The sequence below is a fragment of the Mirounga leonina genome, unplaced genomic scaffold (genome assembly GCF_011800145.1).
Source record: "Mirounga leonina isolate KUSES-001 unplaced genomic scaffold, KU_Mleo_1.0 Mir_107, whole genome shotgun sequence".
NCBI lineage: Eukaryota > Metazoa > Chordata > Mammalia > Carnivora > Phocidae > Mirounga > Mirounga leonina.
The window spans coordinates 4,359,737-4,376,130 of record NW_023270233.1 but is presented as its reverse complement, the minus strand read 5'-3'; the positions used below and the strand labels follow the sequence as shown (position 1 = coordinate 4,376,130).

At 39.1% G+C, this 16,394-nt stretch overlaps 1 protein-coding gene across 6 annotated transcripts in view; it reads right to left on the bottom strand.

Annotated features, from left to right (window-relative positions):
- The window catches only part of LOC118018788 (cell division cycle and apoptosis regulator protein 1), a 105,511-nt gene that overhangs the window by 31,713 nt on the left and 57,404 nt on the right, over window positions 1-16,394 (bottom strand). For 4 of the 6 annotated variants that reach the window (XM_035017539.1, XM_035017536.1, XM_035017533.1 and 1 more), the window contains exons 3-10: window positions 15,807-15,979; window positions 15,129-15,173; window positions 12,290-12,322; window positions 8,496-8,689; window positions 7,501-7,615; window positions 7,194-7,386; window positions 2,264-2,393; window positions 1,624-1,785 (exon numbers count right to left, since the gene is read on the bottom strand). In XM_035017539.1, the coding sequence (XP_034873430.1) occupies window positions 1,624-1,785; window positions 2,264-2,393; window positions 7,194-7,386; window positions 7,501-7,615; window positions 8,496-8,689; window positions 12,290-12,322; window positions 15,129-15,173; window positions 15,807-15,979 (1,045 nt within the window). The remainder of the gene's footprint in view (window positions 1-1,623; window positions 1,786-2,263; window positions 2,394-7,193; window positions 7,387-7,500; window positions 7,616-8,495; window positions 8,690-12,289; window positions 12,323-15,128; window positions 15,174-15,806; window positions 15,980-16,394) is intronic. The other 2 variants (XM_035017560.1, XM_035017570.1) reach the window with 2 other exon arrangements.

Sequence of the window (16,394 nt, the reverse complement as noted above, 5' to 3'; positions counted from 1 at the left end):
TAACGTAAGTATACATTATTTGGATAAAATTCTGCTGTCAAAATAAGGAAAATTTGAAAAATACTTATTTGAGTTTTTTAAGAAATGTTTCAAATAGACAGTTTGTATAACAGTTTCTTAGTTTTCCATCTCTAGAATTTTTGAAGTTGTGTTTTACCCTGTAGGATTTTAATCTACAATAAAACAAAGGATGTACAAATGAGTCATGCCTTGGCATACAGTATCTTATAATCACATTACTACAAAACAATCTTGATTTCCACAACTATAGATGAGAAAAGGTATAGTAATTTCAAATGATTTTTATTTGTAATGGGTTGATCTGATGTTCTAGGAATTTATTTCAAAGTGATGAAATGAAACTATGAAGGTCTAACCTGGAAGGAGAGAAATAGCTATTGAATTTATATCCTATTCATCACAATTCTCCCCAAAAGTAGAGCAGAGCTCCTCTATTTAATATATTTGGGACTGGAGAAGTGTTTTTGGTTCTAATAAGTTTCTCTGATATATGCAATCTAGATAAAAGTAAATAGGAGTAACAAGAAAAGTAGTATAAATGAAGAATAGTTGCTCATTTGACCACATGACTAAATGAACATGAACTATCTAACAATTAAGCAAAGTTCCTAAGAAAGATTTTTTTTGGCATTGAGTAGTTTAAGTTTACACTGTTTTACTCAACCTAGAACTGAATATATAGAAATTTAAATTTCTGACAGGTCAGTATTATCAATATTATTATTCTTCGTTGAAACACAGTAATATATCCTCAGGAGACTGAAGCGCACAGTTATTTGTTCCTATGCTAAACAGCTTTAAACACTGCTTTTAATGATTCATTTTTATTTTATTGTCAATTTGTTTTCTCCATTTGTTAATTTATCTTATATTCAATTGCCAGTCCCATCCCAGGGCCTTTAGATAATTCCTCCTTTCCCTTAGACTAAATCAGTCATTTGACCAATTTGCGTTTTTATGAATTACAACTTTGTAGTTACTACCTGGCCATGACATCCCACCACCACCATTAATTATGGAGTATCTACAACTGCCACAGACTGGATTAAGTGCTTTAGATACACAAACTTAATTTAACCTTAGGAATTCTACTAGTTGATAAAATTTCCATTTTGCAGGTGAAACTAAGAAATTCTTGTCAACTTGCCTATTAACTCTGACTCCAAAGGCTGAAAAATGTATTTATATACATGTATATATGTCTGTGAGTGTATATGAAGGTCTATGTTGCTATGATGCCACATCGTCACAGCTAACTTGAAATAACTGGTCCACTGCTGTGTTATTACTTCATCATACACAATGAACTACACATGGACTTAATAAAGTTATCAATAAATCTGGACCTTAAATGATTAACTTCAAGAAACAAATTAAAAAAAAAAACACAAGTTGATCACAAGTGGCTCTTTTTCAGTAACTATCTTTAATGATTTGATGAATATACGAAAATACACTCCTACTTCAAACTGCATTTCTGCCCTATATAAAGTAAATGTCAGGAATGAAAGTTGTAAGAAAAATATCTCTGTAACATTCTACTAAATTAGACAAATTATAAAACTGGTAATTCAATAAAACAATGGGGGGAAAAGAACTTACCAATCTAAGGAAAATTTTGAAAACTGAACTGTGTAACGTGGAACAACACGTCGAACTCTCCGAGGTGATCGTTCTCTCTCTCTTCGAGGAGATCTCTCCCGGGAACGTTTTCTCTGAGGAGATCTTTCTCTGGATCTACGTCGTTCTCTCTCCCTTTCACGACTTAAAACAAAATGTTCTAAAATTACTAATATTTCTGGCATTATTGAACAGTTTTTTAATAAAATAGATAATATAAGATTCGCTAATATATTTTAACAACTTCTTAAAAACTGTTGTACAGTATGTGTAACACAAACTCACCATTTAACCATTTTTAAATGTACAGTTTGTGGCATCACATGCATTCACAGTGTGCACCTTCACCACCATCAAAGGTACACTTAAAAAGTACACTTAAAAAAAGTACACTTAGGGGCGTCTGGGTGGCTCAGTCATTAAGCGTCTGCCTTCAGCTCAGGTCACGATCCCAGAGTCCTGGGATCGAGCCCCGTATCGGGCTCCCTGCTCAGCGGGAGGCCTGCTTCTCCCTCTCCCACTCCCCCTGCTTGTGTTCCCTCTCTCGCTGTCTCTCTCTCTGTCAAATAAATAAAAATAAAATCTTTAAAAAAAAAAAAAAAGTACACTTAAAAAAAAATACCTTCGGTCATCTTTTCTGTTAGGCACTTGATCCCCTCTGTCATTCCTTCCTGAAAATCTGGATGGTGGATCTAATCTTCGTGCTGGTTGTGGCTGTGAAACTATACGAACAGGAGGCTGCAATAAACCAGCTTTAAAAGACACACACAAAAAATATTTTGACTTAAATAAAAGCATTACCCAGTTAAGTTTTACAACTAGAAAAAGCTGGCTGATGTTTTAAGCTTCGTGGCCAACAAATAGTAGACACCACTTGTATATTTGTATATATTTTTGTAATCATTTAAAAATGCAAAAGCCATTTATAGCTCAGTCACCATATAAACCAGGCCATGGACCAAATCAAAGGGCTATAGTTTGAAATCCCTGATCCACAGAGAGTACAAAGACTGCTGTACAAGTTATTCACAGGGTGCCAAACTATCATCCAGAGGTTCCACAGAGAAAAAGAACTCCTTATTATGGAGAGATCTCCACTCTGACCTAGTTATGAAATTTAGCATCAATTAATGGAAGAATCTGACATGTGCAATACAAATTACAAAACATCACCTATAAGGTGTCCTGGCCAACGCCTTTCTTTTTCTTTTTTTAAGAGAGAGAGCACAGGGCGCCTGGGTGGCTCAGTTGGTTAAGCGACTGCCTTCGGCTCAGTTCATGATCCTGGAGTCCTGGGATCGAGTCCCACATTGGGCTCCCTGCTCAGCAGGGAGTCTGCTTCTCCCTCTGACCCTACCCCCTCTCATGCTCTCTGTCTCTCAATCTCTCTCGCGCAAATAAATCTTAAAAAAAAAAAGAGAGAGAGAGAGAGAGAGAGAGCACAAGTGAGCCGGGCGGTGGAGGGGGGGGGGGCAGAAGGAGAGGAAGAAAGAAAATCTTAAGCAGGCTCCACACCCAGCAAGGAGCCTGATGTGGGGACTCAATCTAACAACCCTGAGATCATGAACTGAAACCTAAATCAGAAGACTGATGCTTAACTGACGGAGCCACCCAGGCACCCCTTACCAAAGCCTTTAGACTTATCTACTAGGTTCATAGTTTATATGGCAGATAGAGGAACAAGATAAAACTGTCACAAGGAATAAAGGCAAATCCATTATACAACATTCCAAAAGAATCTACAGGACAACTAGCCCAATTTCTTAAAAAAGTCAATGTTGTAAAGGAAGAAGAAAAAGCGGGAAACTTGGGCACCTGGGTTGCTTAGTCAGTTGAGTGTCCAACTCTTGATTTCAGCTCCAGTCATAATCCCAGGGTCCAGGGATAGGGCCCTGCCTCGGGCTTTCCACCAGTGGGGAGTCTGCCTTGGGATTCTCTCTCCCTCTCCTTCTGCCCTCTGGCTCCCCCTCCACCCCTGCACTCTCTCTTAAATAAATATTTGAAGAAAAGAAAATGTGGGTAACTATTCTAGAATAAAAAAACTAAAATAACATAACCAAACACAACGGATAAAAGCTGATTGACTTTTTGTTTAGGAAACAAAACACAACCTTCAAAGACCTCTGGGAGACAAATGGGGAGATTTGAATATACTGAGAATACTTAAATGCTTTTTCTTAGATGTGATAATAGATTGTAGTTATATAGAAAAATGGTCTCGGGGCACCTAAGTGGCTCAGTCATTGAGCGTCTGCCTTCAGCTCAGGTTATGATCCCAGGGTCCTGGGATGGAGCCCTACATCAGGCTCCCTGCTCCACAGGAAGTCTGCTTCTCCCTCTCCCACTCCCCTTGCTTGTGTCCCTCTCTCTCACTGTCTGTCTCTCTTTGTCAAATTTTTTTTTAAAGCTTTTTATTTATTTATTCATAAGAGACAGACAGAGGCAGAGGGAGAAGCAGGCTCCCTGCTGAGCAGGGAACCAATGTGGGACTCGATCCCAAGACCCTGGGATCATGCCCTGAGCCGAAGGCAGATGCCCAACCATCTGAGCCACCCAGGCACCCTAAATAAATGAAATCTTAAAAAAAAAAAAGAAAAGGAAAGAAAAGAAAAATGGGTCTCTTTTAGAAAGGACATGCTTCAGTATATAGGGGTGAAACATCCCAGTGTCTGCTAACTACTTCAAAGGAATAAGCAAAAACTGTATGTATTTGTACACAAGTAAGCAGGCAAAACACATAATAAAATGTTAACAATTTTACAAGGTTGTAAGTATATAACTGATCACTTCACTGTTCTTTCAACATTTTTGTATGCTTGAAAATTTTCATGATAAAAATTGTGGGGAGGAAAGAAACAGCTAACTCTTATGAAAAGGAATCCATAGCTGCCAATGGAAATTTTTTAAGTTGTTTTTTTTTTTTTAAGTTTTTATTATTTATTTGACAGAGAGAGTGCACAAGCATGGGAGTAGCAGGCAGAGAGGGAGAAGTTAAGCAAAGAGCCTGATGTGGGGCTTGATCCCAGGACTCTGGGATCACGACCTAAGCGAAAGGCAGATGCTTAACTGAGCCACCCAGGTACCCCTAAATAAAATCTTTAAAAACAAACAGAGGATGCCTGGGTGGCTGAGTCAGTTAAGGGTCTGCCTTCGGCTCAGGTCATGATCCCAGGGTCCTGGGATTGAGCCCCATGTAGGGCTCCTTGCTCAGCTGGAGCCTGCTTCTCCCTCTGCCTGCTGCTTCCCCTGCTTGTGCTCTAACAAATGAATAATTAAAATCTTTAGAAAATAAATAATTAAAATCTTTAGAAAATAAATAAATAAATAAAAACAGAAAAGAAATCACAGGACTACCGGGCAGATATTTGGAAGAACCAAGTAGACTGAAAACACCCTGGCATTATCTAGTAAGTTTAAGTTACACAAACCCTCAGACCTTGCAATTCCACCTGAAGGTATATGTATGTCCTACAGAAACCTGGGCACATGCTCCTGGACACATATGAGAGGACATTTTTAACAGCATTCTCTGAAACCAAAAACTAGAAATAATCCTAACGTTTACCAGAAAACAGATAAACTGTACAATATTCGTATGTGTGATATTATCTAATAATGAAAATGAAGAATCAGCCAGATGGAAAAACTAGTATGAGAGGGGTGCCTGGGTGGCTCAGACGTTAAGCATCTGCCTTCAGCTCGAGTCATGATCCCACTCCCCCTGCTTGTGTTGCCTCTCTCCCTGTGTCTCTCTGTCAAATAAATAAAATCTTTAAAAGAAAAAAAATAGTATGAGAAACTTTTAGAACATAATGTTGGGAAAAAATGGCTCAGTTAGTTGAGCGTCTGCCTTCGGCTCAGGTCACGATCCCAGGGTCCTGGGATTGAGCCCTGCATCGGGCTCCCTGCTCGGCGGGAAGCCTGCTTTTCCCTCTCCCACCCCCCTGCTTGTGCTCCCTCTCTCGCTGTGTCTGTCTCTGTCAAATAAATAAAATCTTAAAAAAAAAAAAAATACTAATTAGGGGTGCCTGCATGGCTCAGCTGACTAAGCATCTGACTCTTGATTTTGGCTCACGTCATGATCTCATGGTCATGGGATGGAGCCTCACACTGGGCTACACGCTTGGCGGAATCTGCTTGAGTTTCTTTCTCTCCTCTCCCTCCCCCTCTGCTCTTCCCCCTCCTCCTGTGCACTCTCTCTCTCCTCTAAAATATATATATATTAAAGAAAAAAAAAAAACCACCCTACCAAAAACAACAACAACAAGCCAATTAATTAGGCTTTTGTTGGGGTGCCTGGTGGGTCAGTTGGCTGACTGCCTGCCTTCAGCTCAGGTCGTGATCCCAGGGTCCTGGGTTCGAGCCCCGCACCTGGCTCCCTGCTCGGCGGGAAGTCTGCTTCTTCCTCTCCCTACTACCCTCATGCTCGCTCTCTCGCTCTCTCAAAATAAATAAAATCTTAAAAAAAAAAAGTAGGCGGGCGCCTGGGTGGCTCAGTCGGTTAAGCGACTGCCTTCGGCTCAGGTCATGATCCCGGAGTCCCAGGATCGAGTCCCGCATCGGGCTCCCTGCTCGGCAGGGAGTCTGCTTCTCCCTCTGACCCTCCCCTGTCTCATGCTCTCTCTCTCTCTATCTCATTCTCTCTCTCAAATAAATAAATAAAATCTTTAAAAAAAAAAAGTAGGCTTCTGTGAAGCCAAGGCTATCTTGTTAATACTTCAATAAAAAGTGTCCCCAATGTCAAATAATTAATTTGCACAGGAAAATGTAAAATACAGCTCATTTATTTCATGCACTGTAATTCAATGGATAATTTAAAGTACTATCACCAGACAACACATATATAAAATATTATGTGTAGGGGCACCTGGTTGGCCCAGTCGGTTAAGTGGGCAACTCTAGATTTTGGCTCAGGTCATTATCTCAGGGTCCTGGGATTGAGCCCCATGTTGGGCTCCCTGCTCAGCGGGGAGTCTGCTTGTAGATTCTCTCTCTCCCTGTCCTCCCCTCCCCCCTAAATAAATAAATCTTAAAAAAATAATAATAAGGGCGCCTGGGTGGCTCAGTTGGTTGGGCGACTGCCTTCGGCTCAGGTCATGATCCTGGAGTCCCGGGATCAAGTTCCATAACGGGCTCCTTGCTTAGCAGGGGGTCTGCTTCTCCCTCTGACCCTCCCCCCTCTCATGTGCTCGCTCTCTCTCATTCTCTCTCAAAAAAATAAATAAAATCTTTTAAAAAAATAAATAAATAAATAAAATGTTGATTATATGACATTTCCTTCCATTACAGATAAGATACCAATAAAGGGACTGGGGATTAATATTGACATTTAAGTTCACAAAGAGCATGTCTTTCTATAAGAGCAATAAAATAAAAATACTTCCAAACAGCTACGTAAGTAGAAGTGGCCTGCACAAGATACTTAAACCTCCTTTCAAGTATTTTGGAAATCCTTGCCTTTTTTAAAAAAGCATATTCTCGTTGTTTTAACAACTACAGTTGTAAAAGTTACGTGTTAGTCTGAAACAGAAAAGACACACTGCAAGTAATACCTTTCTGCTGTGGCTGCTGTAATAAAGGCTGTGGCTGAGTCTGCAATAATGGTGTAATAGAAGCTGCTGAGATCTGGGCCTGCAGGAGGGACTGGGGTTGGGGCTGAGCCTGAACACCAAACGTCGTCTGTGGTGCAATTGGCTGAAGTACAGCAGGAGGAGTCTTCAGTAAAGGTTGAGTTTGGGATTGATTCTTAATAAAAATAAAGAAATAAAATAAAAATTTTAAAGAGAAAGAAAAAACTCTGAAAATTAGTAAACTGAATCACCAAGTTTCTATAACACCTAACTCCGTTATTTTATATACCTGATTTGGCAGCGTCTGAATTCTTTGAGCATTCCATTTAAAAGGCATATTGGGATTATATGTAGCTTCAACCAATACTCTGTCACCCACTTGGGGGGTTTTCCCTTTGACAGCACTGGAAAATAAGTTAAATATACATTCAATTAAGAGATTCTTCCAAAAAAAATGTATACTTGTAGTATTTTACCTTACGTAAACTATCTGAAATGGAAGTCTAAAAAAAGCCCTTTTAAAAAGTAAATATACCTCCTAGACTTATTTTATTTTAGAACTGATCATGTTTCACCCTCCCTAAAAAACACAGGGTTTGAAGTGGAAGAAATAACTTTGCACCTCATATTCTCCCAATATTGTGTCCCTCCTTCTACAGTACTAACTTCTATAACCCAAAAGTAAGATTTCCTTTGGGCTGTGGAGTGGTAAGAGAAATGCAGATGGAACACAGGAGACCCATTTTTAGAAAACTCTCATGATAGTTAAATTTAATTTCCCAAATAAAGTCTTTCTAAGGCAGTTCACTAGGAACACAGTTGAAATATCCAAGGAAAATCTTTCATGCAACCACCATCACACTAACAAAATACTATTCTGAATATGTCAGTCATTAATCGTTCAATCTTACTCGTTAATTTTTCAATTAAAAAATGCTTTTTTAGTACATAGCATCATTAAATATGTCAAACAAAAGATTAAATTTTAAAAGGCATATGACTATTTCAATCTCTATTCTCACTGTAAGTCTGCCCATGAAGAGTTGGAAAAATTAACTCACTCCTATAAAACATGTATAAAGAATTCACCGTAACTATTTTATTAAGTAACCAGAGGTATCTTCACTCATATTCTCCAGAAAAAAAGGCTAGATACAAATATAATACAAGCCAGGTGACTAAAACAAAAAATAACTAAACCACAATCCTATGCCACAATTAGGTCTTATCAATATATTTCAGGCTAAATACAAGAAGGCATTTGCCAACACCTAATTAAGTTACCTAAGCTGAAAGAATACATCTTCATCCACAAATCCAAATGTATCATGTAGTTTTGTAACCACTCCTGTAAAAACACGCTGTTTCTGAGGCTGGGTTTGTTGCTGACTGGACCTTGGTGTTGGATACGATACAGTTATCTGTGCTGCAGGCTGAGGAGTAGACAGGCTAAGGCTTGTAGGCAGTGCAACAGCTGGCTATAAAACAAAATCAAGATCAAATCAAGCTAATGCTTTGAAATACTCTAGAAATTAAAAATGAGCACTCAAAACTAACTCAAAATGTAAAATTAACTTATTTAAAGTTAGGAAATACACATGTACACCTTGAAGATGAGAATCAAGTCTGAAAAAAACCTTTTTTTTTTTTTAATCTACCTCAACATTAAGTTCACCATAGTGAAATGAGTTTTAAGAATACTGCAGGTGCGGGGGCGCCTGGGTGGCTCAGTCGTTAAGCGTCTGCCTTCAGCTCAGGTCATGATCCCAGGGTCCTGGGATCGAGCCCCGCATTGGGTTCCCTGCTCTGCGGGAAGCCTGTTTCTCCCACGCCGTCTCCCCCTGCTTGTGTTCCGTCTCTCGCTGTCTCTCTCTTTGTCAAATAAATAAAAATTAAAAAAAAAAAGAATACTGCAGGTGCGCCTGAGTGGCTCAGGCTGAGCGTCCAAACTCTTGATTTTGGCTCGTCATGATCTAGGGTCATGAAATCGAGCCCCGTGTTGGGCTCTGCACTCAGCAGGGAGTCCATTTGGGACTTTCTTACTCCCTCTCCCTCTGCTCCTCCTCACGCTTGAGCACGCACACACACTCTCTAAATAATGCACATTGGGGTGCCTAGGTAGCTCAGTCAGTTAAGCATCAGACTCATGATTTCTCAGGGTTGTGAGATCGAGCCCGTCAGACTCATGTGCTAGGCATGGAGCCTGCTTAGGATTCTCATTCTCTCTCTCCCTCTTCCTGTGCAACCCCGCCTTAAAAAAATAACTGCATATATTAGGGGGTGCCTGGCTGGCTCAGTTGGTGGAGTGTGCAACTCTTGATCTTGGGGTTCTGGGTTCAAGCCCCACATTGGGAGTAGAGATTACTTAAAAAAAAAAAACCTGTAAATTTCAGTCCCCTCTTAGAAATTCAAAACAATAGTGGCCTAATACTCAGGAAAGTCCTATATAAGTGAAATAAGTCAGTGAAAGACAAGTATGTATGATGTCACTTACAGGTGAAATCTAAAAAAACAAAAAATTTATAGAAACAGAACAGAACCTTGGTGACTGCCAAGGGTATGGAGGGAGGAAGAAACAGGTGAAACTGGTCAAAAAGCACAAACTTCTACTTATAAGATAAATAAGTTCCATGGATGTACTGTACAGCACGGTAACTATAATACAGTATTGTATATTTGACAGCTCTTAAAAGTTTTCAACAGAAAAAAATTTTTAACTATGTGAGGTGATTCATGTTAAAAAAAACTGATTATGATGGGGCGCCTGGGTGGCTCAGTCGTTAAGCACCTGCCTTCGGCTCAGGTCATGATCCCAGGGTCCTGGGATCGAGCCCTGCATCGGGCTCCCTGCTCAGTGGGGAGCCTGCTTCTCCCTCTCCCACTCCCCCTGCTTGTGTTCCCTCTCTTGCTGTGTCTCTGTCAAATAAATAAATTCTTTAAAAAAACAAAAAATAAAAAAACTATGGTCATCATTTCACAATACATAGATAAATCAAACTATATTGTATACCTTATATTAATACAATATTACAGATCAATTATCTTTCCATAACACTGAACAAAAAAAATGTTAACACTTTCATTCATCTTTTCTGACACAGACATGCACAGTATATTACTGATTAAAACTTCTATATACAAATAGAAATAAAATAATTAGAAATGAACAATCATCTGACTCTTCAAGACAAATTTGTTTTATACTTGCCCAATAAAGCAAGTCTCTTAATTTCTGTAATTTAAACAAAAAAGGCCAAGTCATATATATAGTATGACTATTTCTCAGCCTACGTTTCTCAGACTACGACCACAAAATTATTTCTCATGAAATTTCTTTAATATTCTAAGACAATAATGATTTATGGATGCTATTCCAAGAAAAGACTAATGTTTATAGCTTTTCTTAGTATGGAAATTCTACTATTAAAGATTGAAAATTCAGGACCAGTGTCAGTTGATTTTGATTCCTTAATGAAAATAAAGTAAGGCTGACTTCTCAAGTGCATTTTGGTTTTTTTTTACAAATACAACAGATTCAAGACTAAAATGGTATGAAAGATTACAGAGTACAAAGCTTCTCCCCTACTCCTGTTCGTCAACTACCTAATTCCCTATCCATGGATAATCACTGTCACCAGTTATTATTACAGGTTCTGCTTCCTTTTTATCCATTTCATAGTATTTCACTAAGTCAGCGAACCATGGCCCTTGGTCCAAATCCAGCCCACAGTTTATGATTTTGTGATTTTTGTATAGCTCAAAAACCAGTGATGGTTTCTTACACTTTATTAATTTTTAACGATTTTATTAATTTATTTGAGACAGAGCATGAATGTGGGTGGGGAGGGGGAGAGGGACAGACTCCATGCTCAGCAGGGAGCCTTATCTCGATCTCAGGACCCAGAGATCATGACCTGAGTGAAGTCAGATGGTTAACCTTGACTGAGTCACCCATGTACCCTGGTTTCTAACACTTTAAAATAATTTTTAAAAAGAAAAAAAAAAATGCAACAAAGACTATAGGTGGTCCACAAACCTAAAGGAACACTACGTATCATTAAGTTTAAAAACGGGGGAGCCTGGGTGGCTGGTTGGTTAAGCCTCCGACTTGATTTTGGCTCAGGTCATGGTCTCAGGGTCAAGCCCCACATCAGGCTCTGCACTAAGTGCAGAGTCTGTTTGTCCCTCTCCCTCTATTCTTTACCATGCACGCTCTCTCTCTCTCTCAAATAAGTATGTATTTCTTGAAGTTCAAAAATTTTTAATGCTGCTGAAAACTTAAACTGATAATGTAATACAATACCCTACTAAGGTCAAGCTTAAAATGATATAACAGGTAAAAAAAAAAAAATAAAATAACACGTTAAAAAAAAAATTCCTAAAAATATTAGCTACAATGAAAATGCATTAAGAATTAAGTTTAGGGGCGCGTGGATGGCTCAGTCATTAAGCGTCTGCCTTTGGCTCAGGTCATGATCTCAGGGTACTGGGATCAAGGCCCACATCAGGCTCTGCTCAGCAGGAAGCCTGCTTCTCCCTCTCCCACTCCCCCCGGCTTGTGTTCCCTCTCTTGCTGTGTCTCTGTCAAATAAATAAATAAAATCTTAAAAAAAAAAAAAAAAAGGAATTACGTTTAAAATAAGAATCAAGTCTAGGGACACCTGGGCGGCTCAGTTGGTTAAGCGTCTGCCTTCAGGCTCAGGTCATGATCCCAGTGTCCTGGGATCAGGCCCCGCATTGGGCTCCCTCCTCAGCAGAGACTGCTTCTCTCTCTCTCTCCCTCTACCCCTCTCCCTCCCTATCAAATAAATAAATGAATAAAATCTTTAAAAAAAAATTACATTTAAAGTAAGACCTCATATTTATTCAACCTAGATCACAGCTGGATCTGCAATCAAAAACCATAAAAGACAAAATGACAACATGCATTCCATCTTTATTTCATATATTCTTAAAATAATATATAAATCCAACCAATATTCATCTTCAAACCCTGAAAGAAATACTAGAATAGGAATAAAATTTTGGTCTATTCTTCATTCAGATATCCAAAAGAAATAAATTAATGGCAAACTAACCTGTGTTAAAAGGGTCTGCTGAGGTTGCTGTAACTGAAAATAGAAAAAAACAAAAACAGGGAAGAAAAAAGAAAAGGATCAATCAAAATTATTTCACAGATGCTCTTATAAAGAAAAATTTCTATTAAATGGGTACTTCATCTCTAATTAAGAAATACGGTGAGGGCGCCTGGGTGGCTCAGTCGGTTAAGCGACTGCCTTCGGCTCAGGTCATGATCCTGGAGTCCCGGGATCGAGTCCCACATCGGGCTCCCTGCTCGGCAGGGAGTCTGCTTCTCCCTCTGACCCTCCCCCCTCTCATGTGCTCTCTCTCTCATTCTCTCTCTCAAATAAATAAATAAAATCTTTAAAAAAAAAAAAAAAGAAATATGGTGAAAAATAACAGAAGTCAATAGGTGTTAAGATTTCCTGCAACTATTTCTAATTACAGACCTGATGTATAACTAACTTACTCAATGGGGCACCTGGCTGGCTCAGTCAGTAGAGCATGCAACTACTGATCTCAGTGTTCTAAGTTTGAGCCCCACGTTGGGTGTAGAGATTACTAAACATAGTATCTTTTATTTTTTTAAGATTTTATTTATTCATTTGAGAGACACAGAGAGCAAGAGAGAGAGAGAGAGCCCACAAGTAGGGAGAGCGCAGGCAGAGGGAGAGGGAGAAGCAGGCTCCCTGCTGCAGAGCCCGATGCGGGACTCAATCCCAGGACCCTGGGATCATGACCTGAGCTGAAGGCAGACGCTTAACTGACTGAGCCTCTCAGGTGCCCCTAAACATAAAATCTTTAAAAACAAAACAAAACAAAAAAAACTAACACATCCAATAAAGAAATTGTCTTTTATCTTATTTCATAGGAATAACACCCAAAAAACCCAAAACAAAAAAACACACACACACACAAAAACCTTAAGTCCTTAGATGGGAAAATTTCTATTATTGACATGTTGGTCACCATGCTACAGAAATATCATTGGAAAGAAAAAATCATTGGCACTCTAAATGATATATTCGATAAGGGGTTAATACACAAAATATATAAAGAACACACAAAATCTTACACCAAGAATCAAACAATCCAATTAAAGAATGGGTAGAGGAAATGAACACTGTTCAAAACAAAACATATTGAGAAGAGAAACATGAAAAGATGCTCAATATCAGTCATCATCAGGGAAATGCAAATCAAAACCACAATGAGGTATCATCTCACACCTGTCAAAACAGCTAAAATCAAAAACACAAGAAACAAGTGTTGAGGAGGATGTGGAGAAAAAAAACCTTCATGTATTTTTGGTGGAATATAAACTGGTACAACCACATGGAAAACAGTATGGAGGTTCCTCATAAAATAAAAAATAGAAATACCATATAATCTAATAATTCTACTATCGGATATTTACCCAAGAAGAAAAAATGCTAATTTCAAATGATGTATGTATCCCTATGTTTACCGCAGCATTATTTACAACAGCCAAGATATGGAAGGAACATAACTGTCCATCAACAGATAAATGGATAAGGAAAACCTGGTGGGTATACACAGGCACACACCTGCAACGGAGTATTACACAACCATAAAAAGGATGAGCTTGTGCCATTTGAGACAACACAGATGGACCTAGAGGGTACTATGCTAAGAGAAATATGTCAGACTGAGAAAGACAAATACTGTGTAATTCCACTCATAAGTAGAATCTCAAGAAAAATAAAACAATGGGCACCTGGGTGGCTCAGTCGGTTGAGCATCTGTCTTCGGCTCAGGTCATGATCTCGGGGTCCTGGGATGGAGCCCCATGTTGGGCTCCCTGCTCAGCGGGGAGTCTGTTTCTCCTTCTCCCTCTGCCCCTCCCACCGCTCTAATAAATAAAATCTTAAAAAAAATAAAGATAAAAAATAAAGGTTCATGGGGTGCCTGGCTGGGTCATTCGGTAGAGCATGCGACTCTTGATGTCAATAGTCATGAGTTCACGCTCCATGCTGGGCATAGAGCTTACATTTAAAAAAAACTTAAAAGGTTAAAAAAATTCAAGTAGGGGCAGCCTGGGTGGTTCAGTCAGTTAAGCATCTAACTCTTGATTTTGGCCCCGGTCATGATCTCAAGGTTGTGAGACTGAGTCCCACATCGGGTTCCATGCTGGACATGGAGCCTGCTTAAGATTCTTTCTCCCTCGCCCTCTGCTTCTCCCACCCCCGTGCACGCTCTCTATGAAAAGAAAAAAATTAAAATAAAAAATAAAGGCTCAAAGCCAATGGTCTATCTAGGGTTAAGGCTTCAAATGGGAAAAAGGATCTTTTCATTTTCACATGTGGTCTAGTACAGCACAGTAGGGCTAGATGTTCCACACAGAAGAACTGGCTCAAAGATTCAGTAGTCCAGTGATTCTTTCCAAATTATCCTCTGCATGCCTCCCCAGAAATGTGACAGGGGCGCCTGGGTGGCTCAGTCAGTTAAACATCTGCCTTCGGCTCTGGTCCTGATCCTGGGGTCCTGAGATCCGGCCTAGTGTCGGGCTCCCTGCTCAGTGGGGAGTCTGCTTCTCCCTCCAACTCTGTACCCCCCCCATGCTCTCTCTCAAATAAATAAATGAATAAATCTTTTAAAAAAAAAAAAACATGTGACAAAGACTGGCTGCTAATTGAGGATTTGGATTTTCAGGACCTCTATCTTCCTCCTCTCCCTTGGAGACATTCCTTTTTTGCCTACCTCATTTAGCCCACTACCAAAGAATTCAAATCACATATTAATGTAGCTGACAGGAAATAAAATCTATATAAACTGAATCTGGGACAAGTTATTTTTTTTTTCTATCAGTTTTAAACATGGAAAATATAAACTAACCTGTTGTTGCACACTATACAAGGCCTGCTGAGGTTGTGAATATTGCTGGAAAAAAAAAGATTTATGAAAAGAAATATGAAATCAGTTTTATTCATTCTCAAGAAGCGATATACATACATACAAATACATAAACAAAATCACACTACAAAGAAATTTTATGGAACTGAACTTCACCAAAAATAAGCAAACTGGTGATTCTTTATACTCTGGGATTCATTAAGAACTGAATTTTATTCAAATAATTAAGGTATAAGAACTGCCCATTTTAAGAATTTTGACCATGCAAATGTAGTGTTCTGTCTTAGGCATATACAATTTTTATTACCTTAAAAAACAATAAGCATAATAAAAATATACAATTATTGGGGCACCTGGGGGGCACAGTCAGTTAAGTGTCTGACTCTTGGTTTCAGCTCAGGTCATGATCTCGGGGTCCTGGGATCCAACCCCATCTCAGGCTCCATGCTCAGCGCGGGGTCTGCTTGGGATTCGCCCTCTCTCTCTGCCCGTCCACCCTGTGCATTTGTGTGCATGCACACACATGGACTCCCTCTCTCAAATAAATAAATCTCAAACAAAACAAAACAAAACCCACAATTATTAATTCTTTAAGAATCATCTGGCTACTCAGATATGACAGTTTAATATGTCACAGACTGAAACCCAATAAAGACTCACCTGTTGCAATGCAGCTGCTGCAGCTGCAGCTTGTTGCTGCAAGGCTGCAGTCTGAGTTAACTGGTAGTTGGCTGGGGTTTGTGTGGTAAGGCCTGCTGCTGCTAATGCAGTTTGCTGGGTATAAATGGTAGGAGATGCTCCAAGGAGTGATGGCTGTTGAACACCCAATGCAGCTAAAATGAGATTAAAAAGGAAAAGAAAAAAAAAAGCATTATTTGGATCCTTTCTAGGAATTTTTCGTAAGTGCTTAATGAATTATGTTCTGCCATTGTTTAGTAAAAACCTAAAGCAAAATTCCAGTAATGCTTATTAAATTTAATTGATTCAAGTGTCTCCTCAGATCCCAGTGGCTTTATACTAAATTTTCATGTCGTAATAGATATAAGAAAACATTATTCTATAAAATTAAACTACAACCTTACCTAGACCAAGAGGCTAAAGTACTCTCAAGAAGTATTTTTAGGAAAAAGAGCAGAAAATAAACTGTCTTACTTTATTTATCTAGAATTTACTGTTTTATCTCCAAGTAGATGAGAATCATATATTGAAGACAGTGCTGCTGGAAGTGATCCACCCTAAAACTTTCCA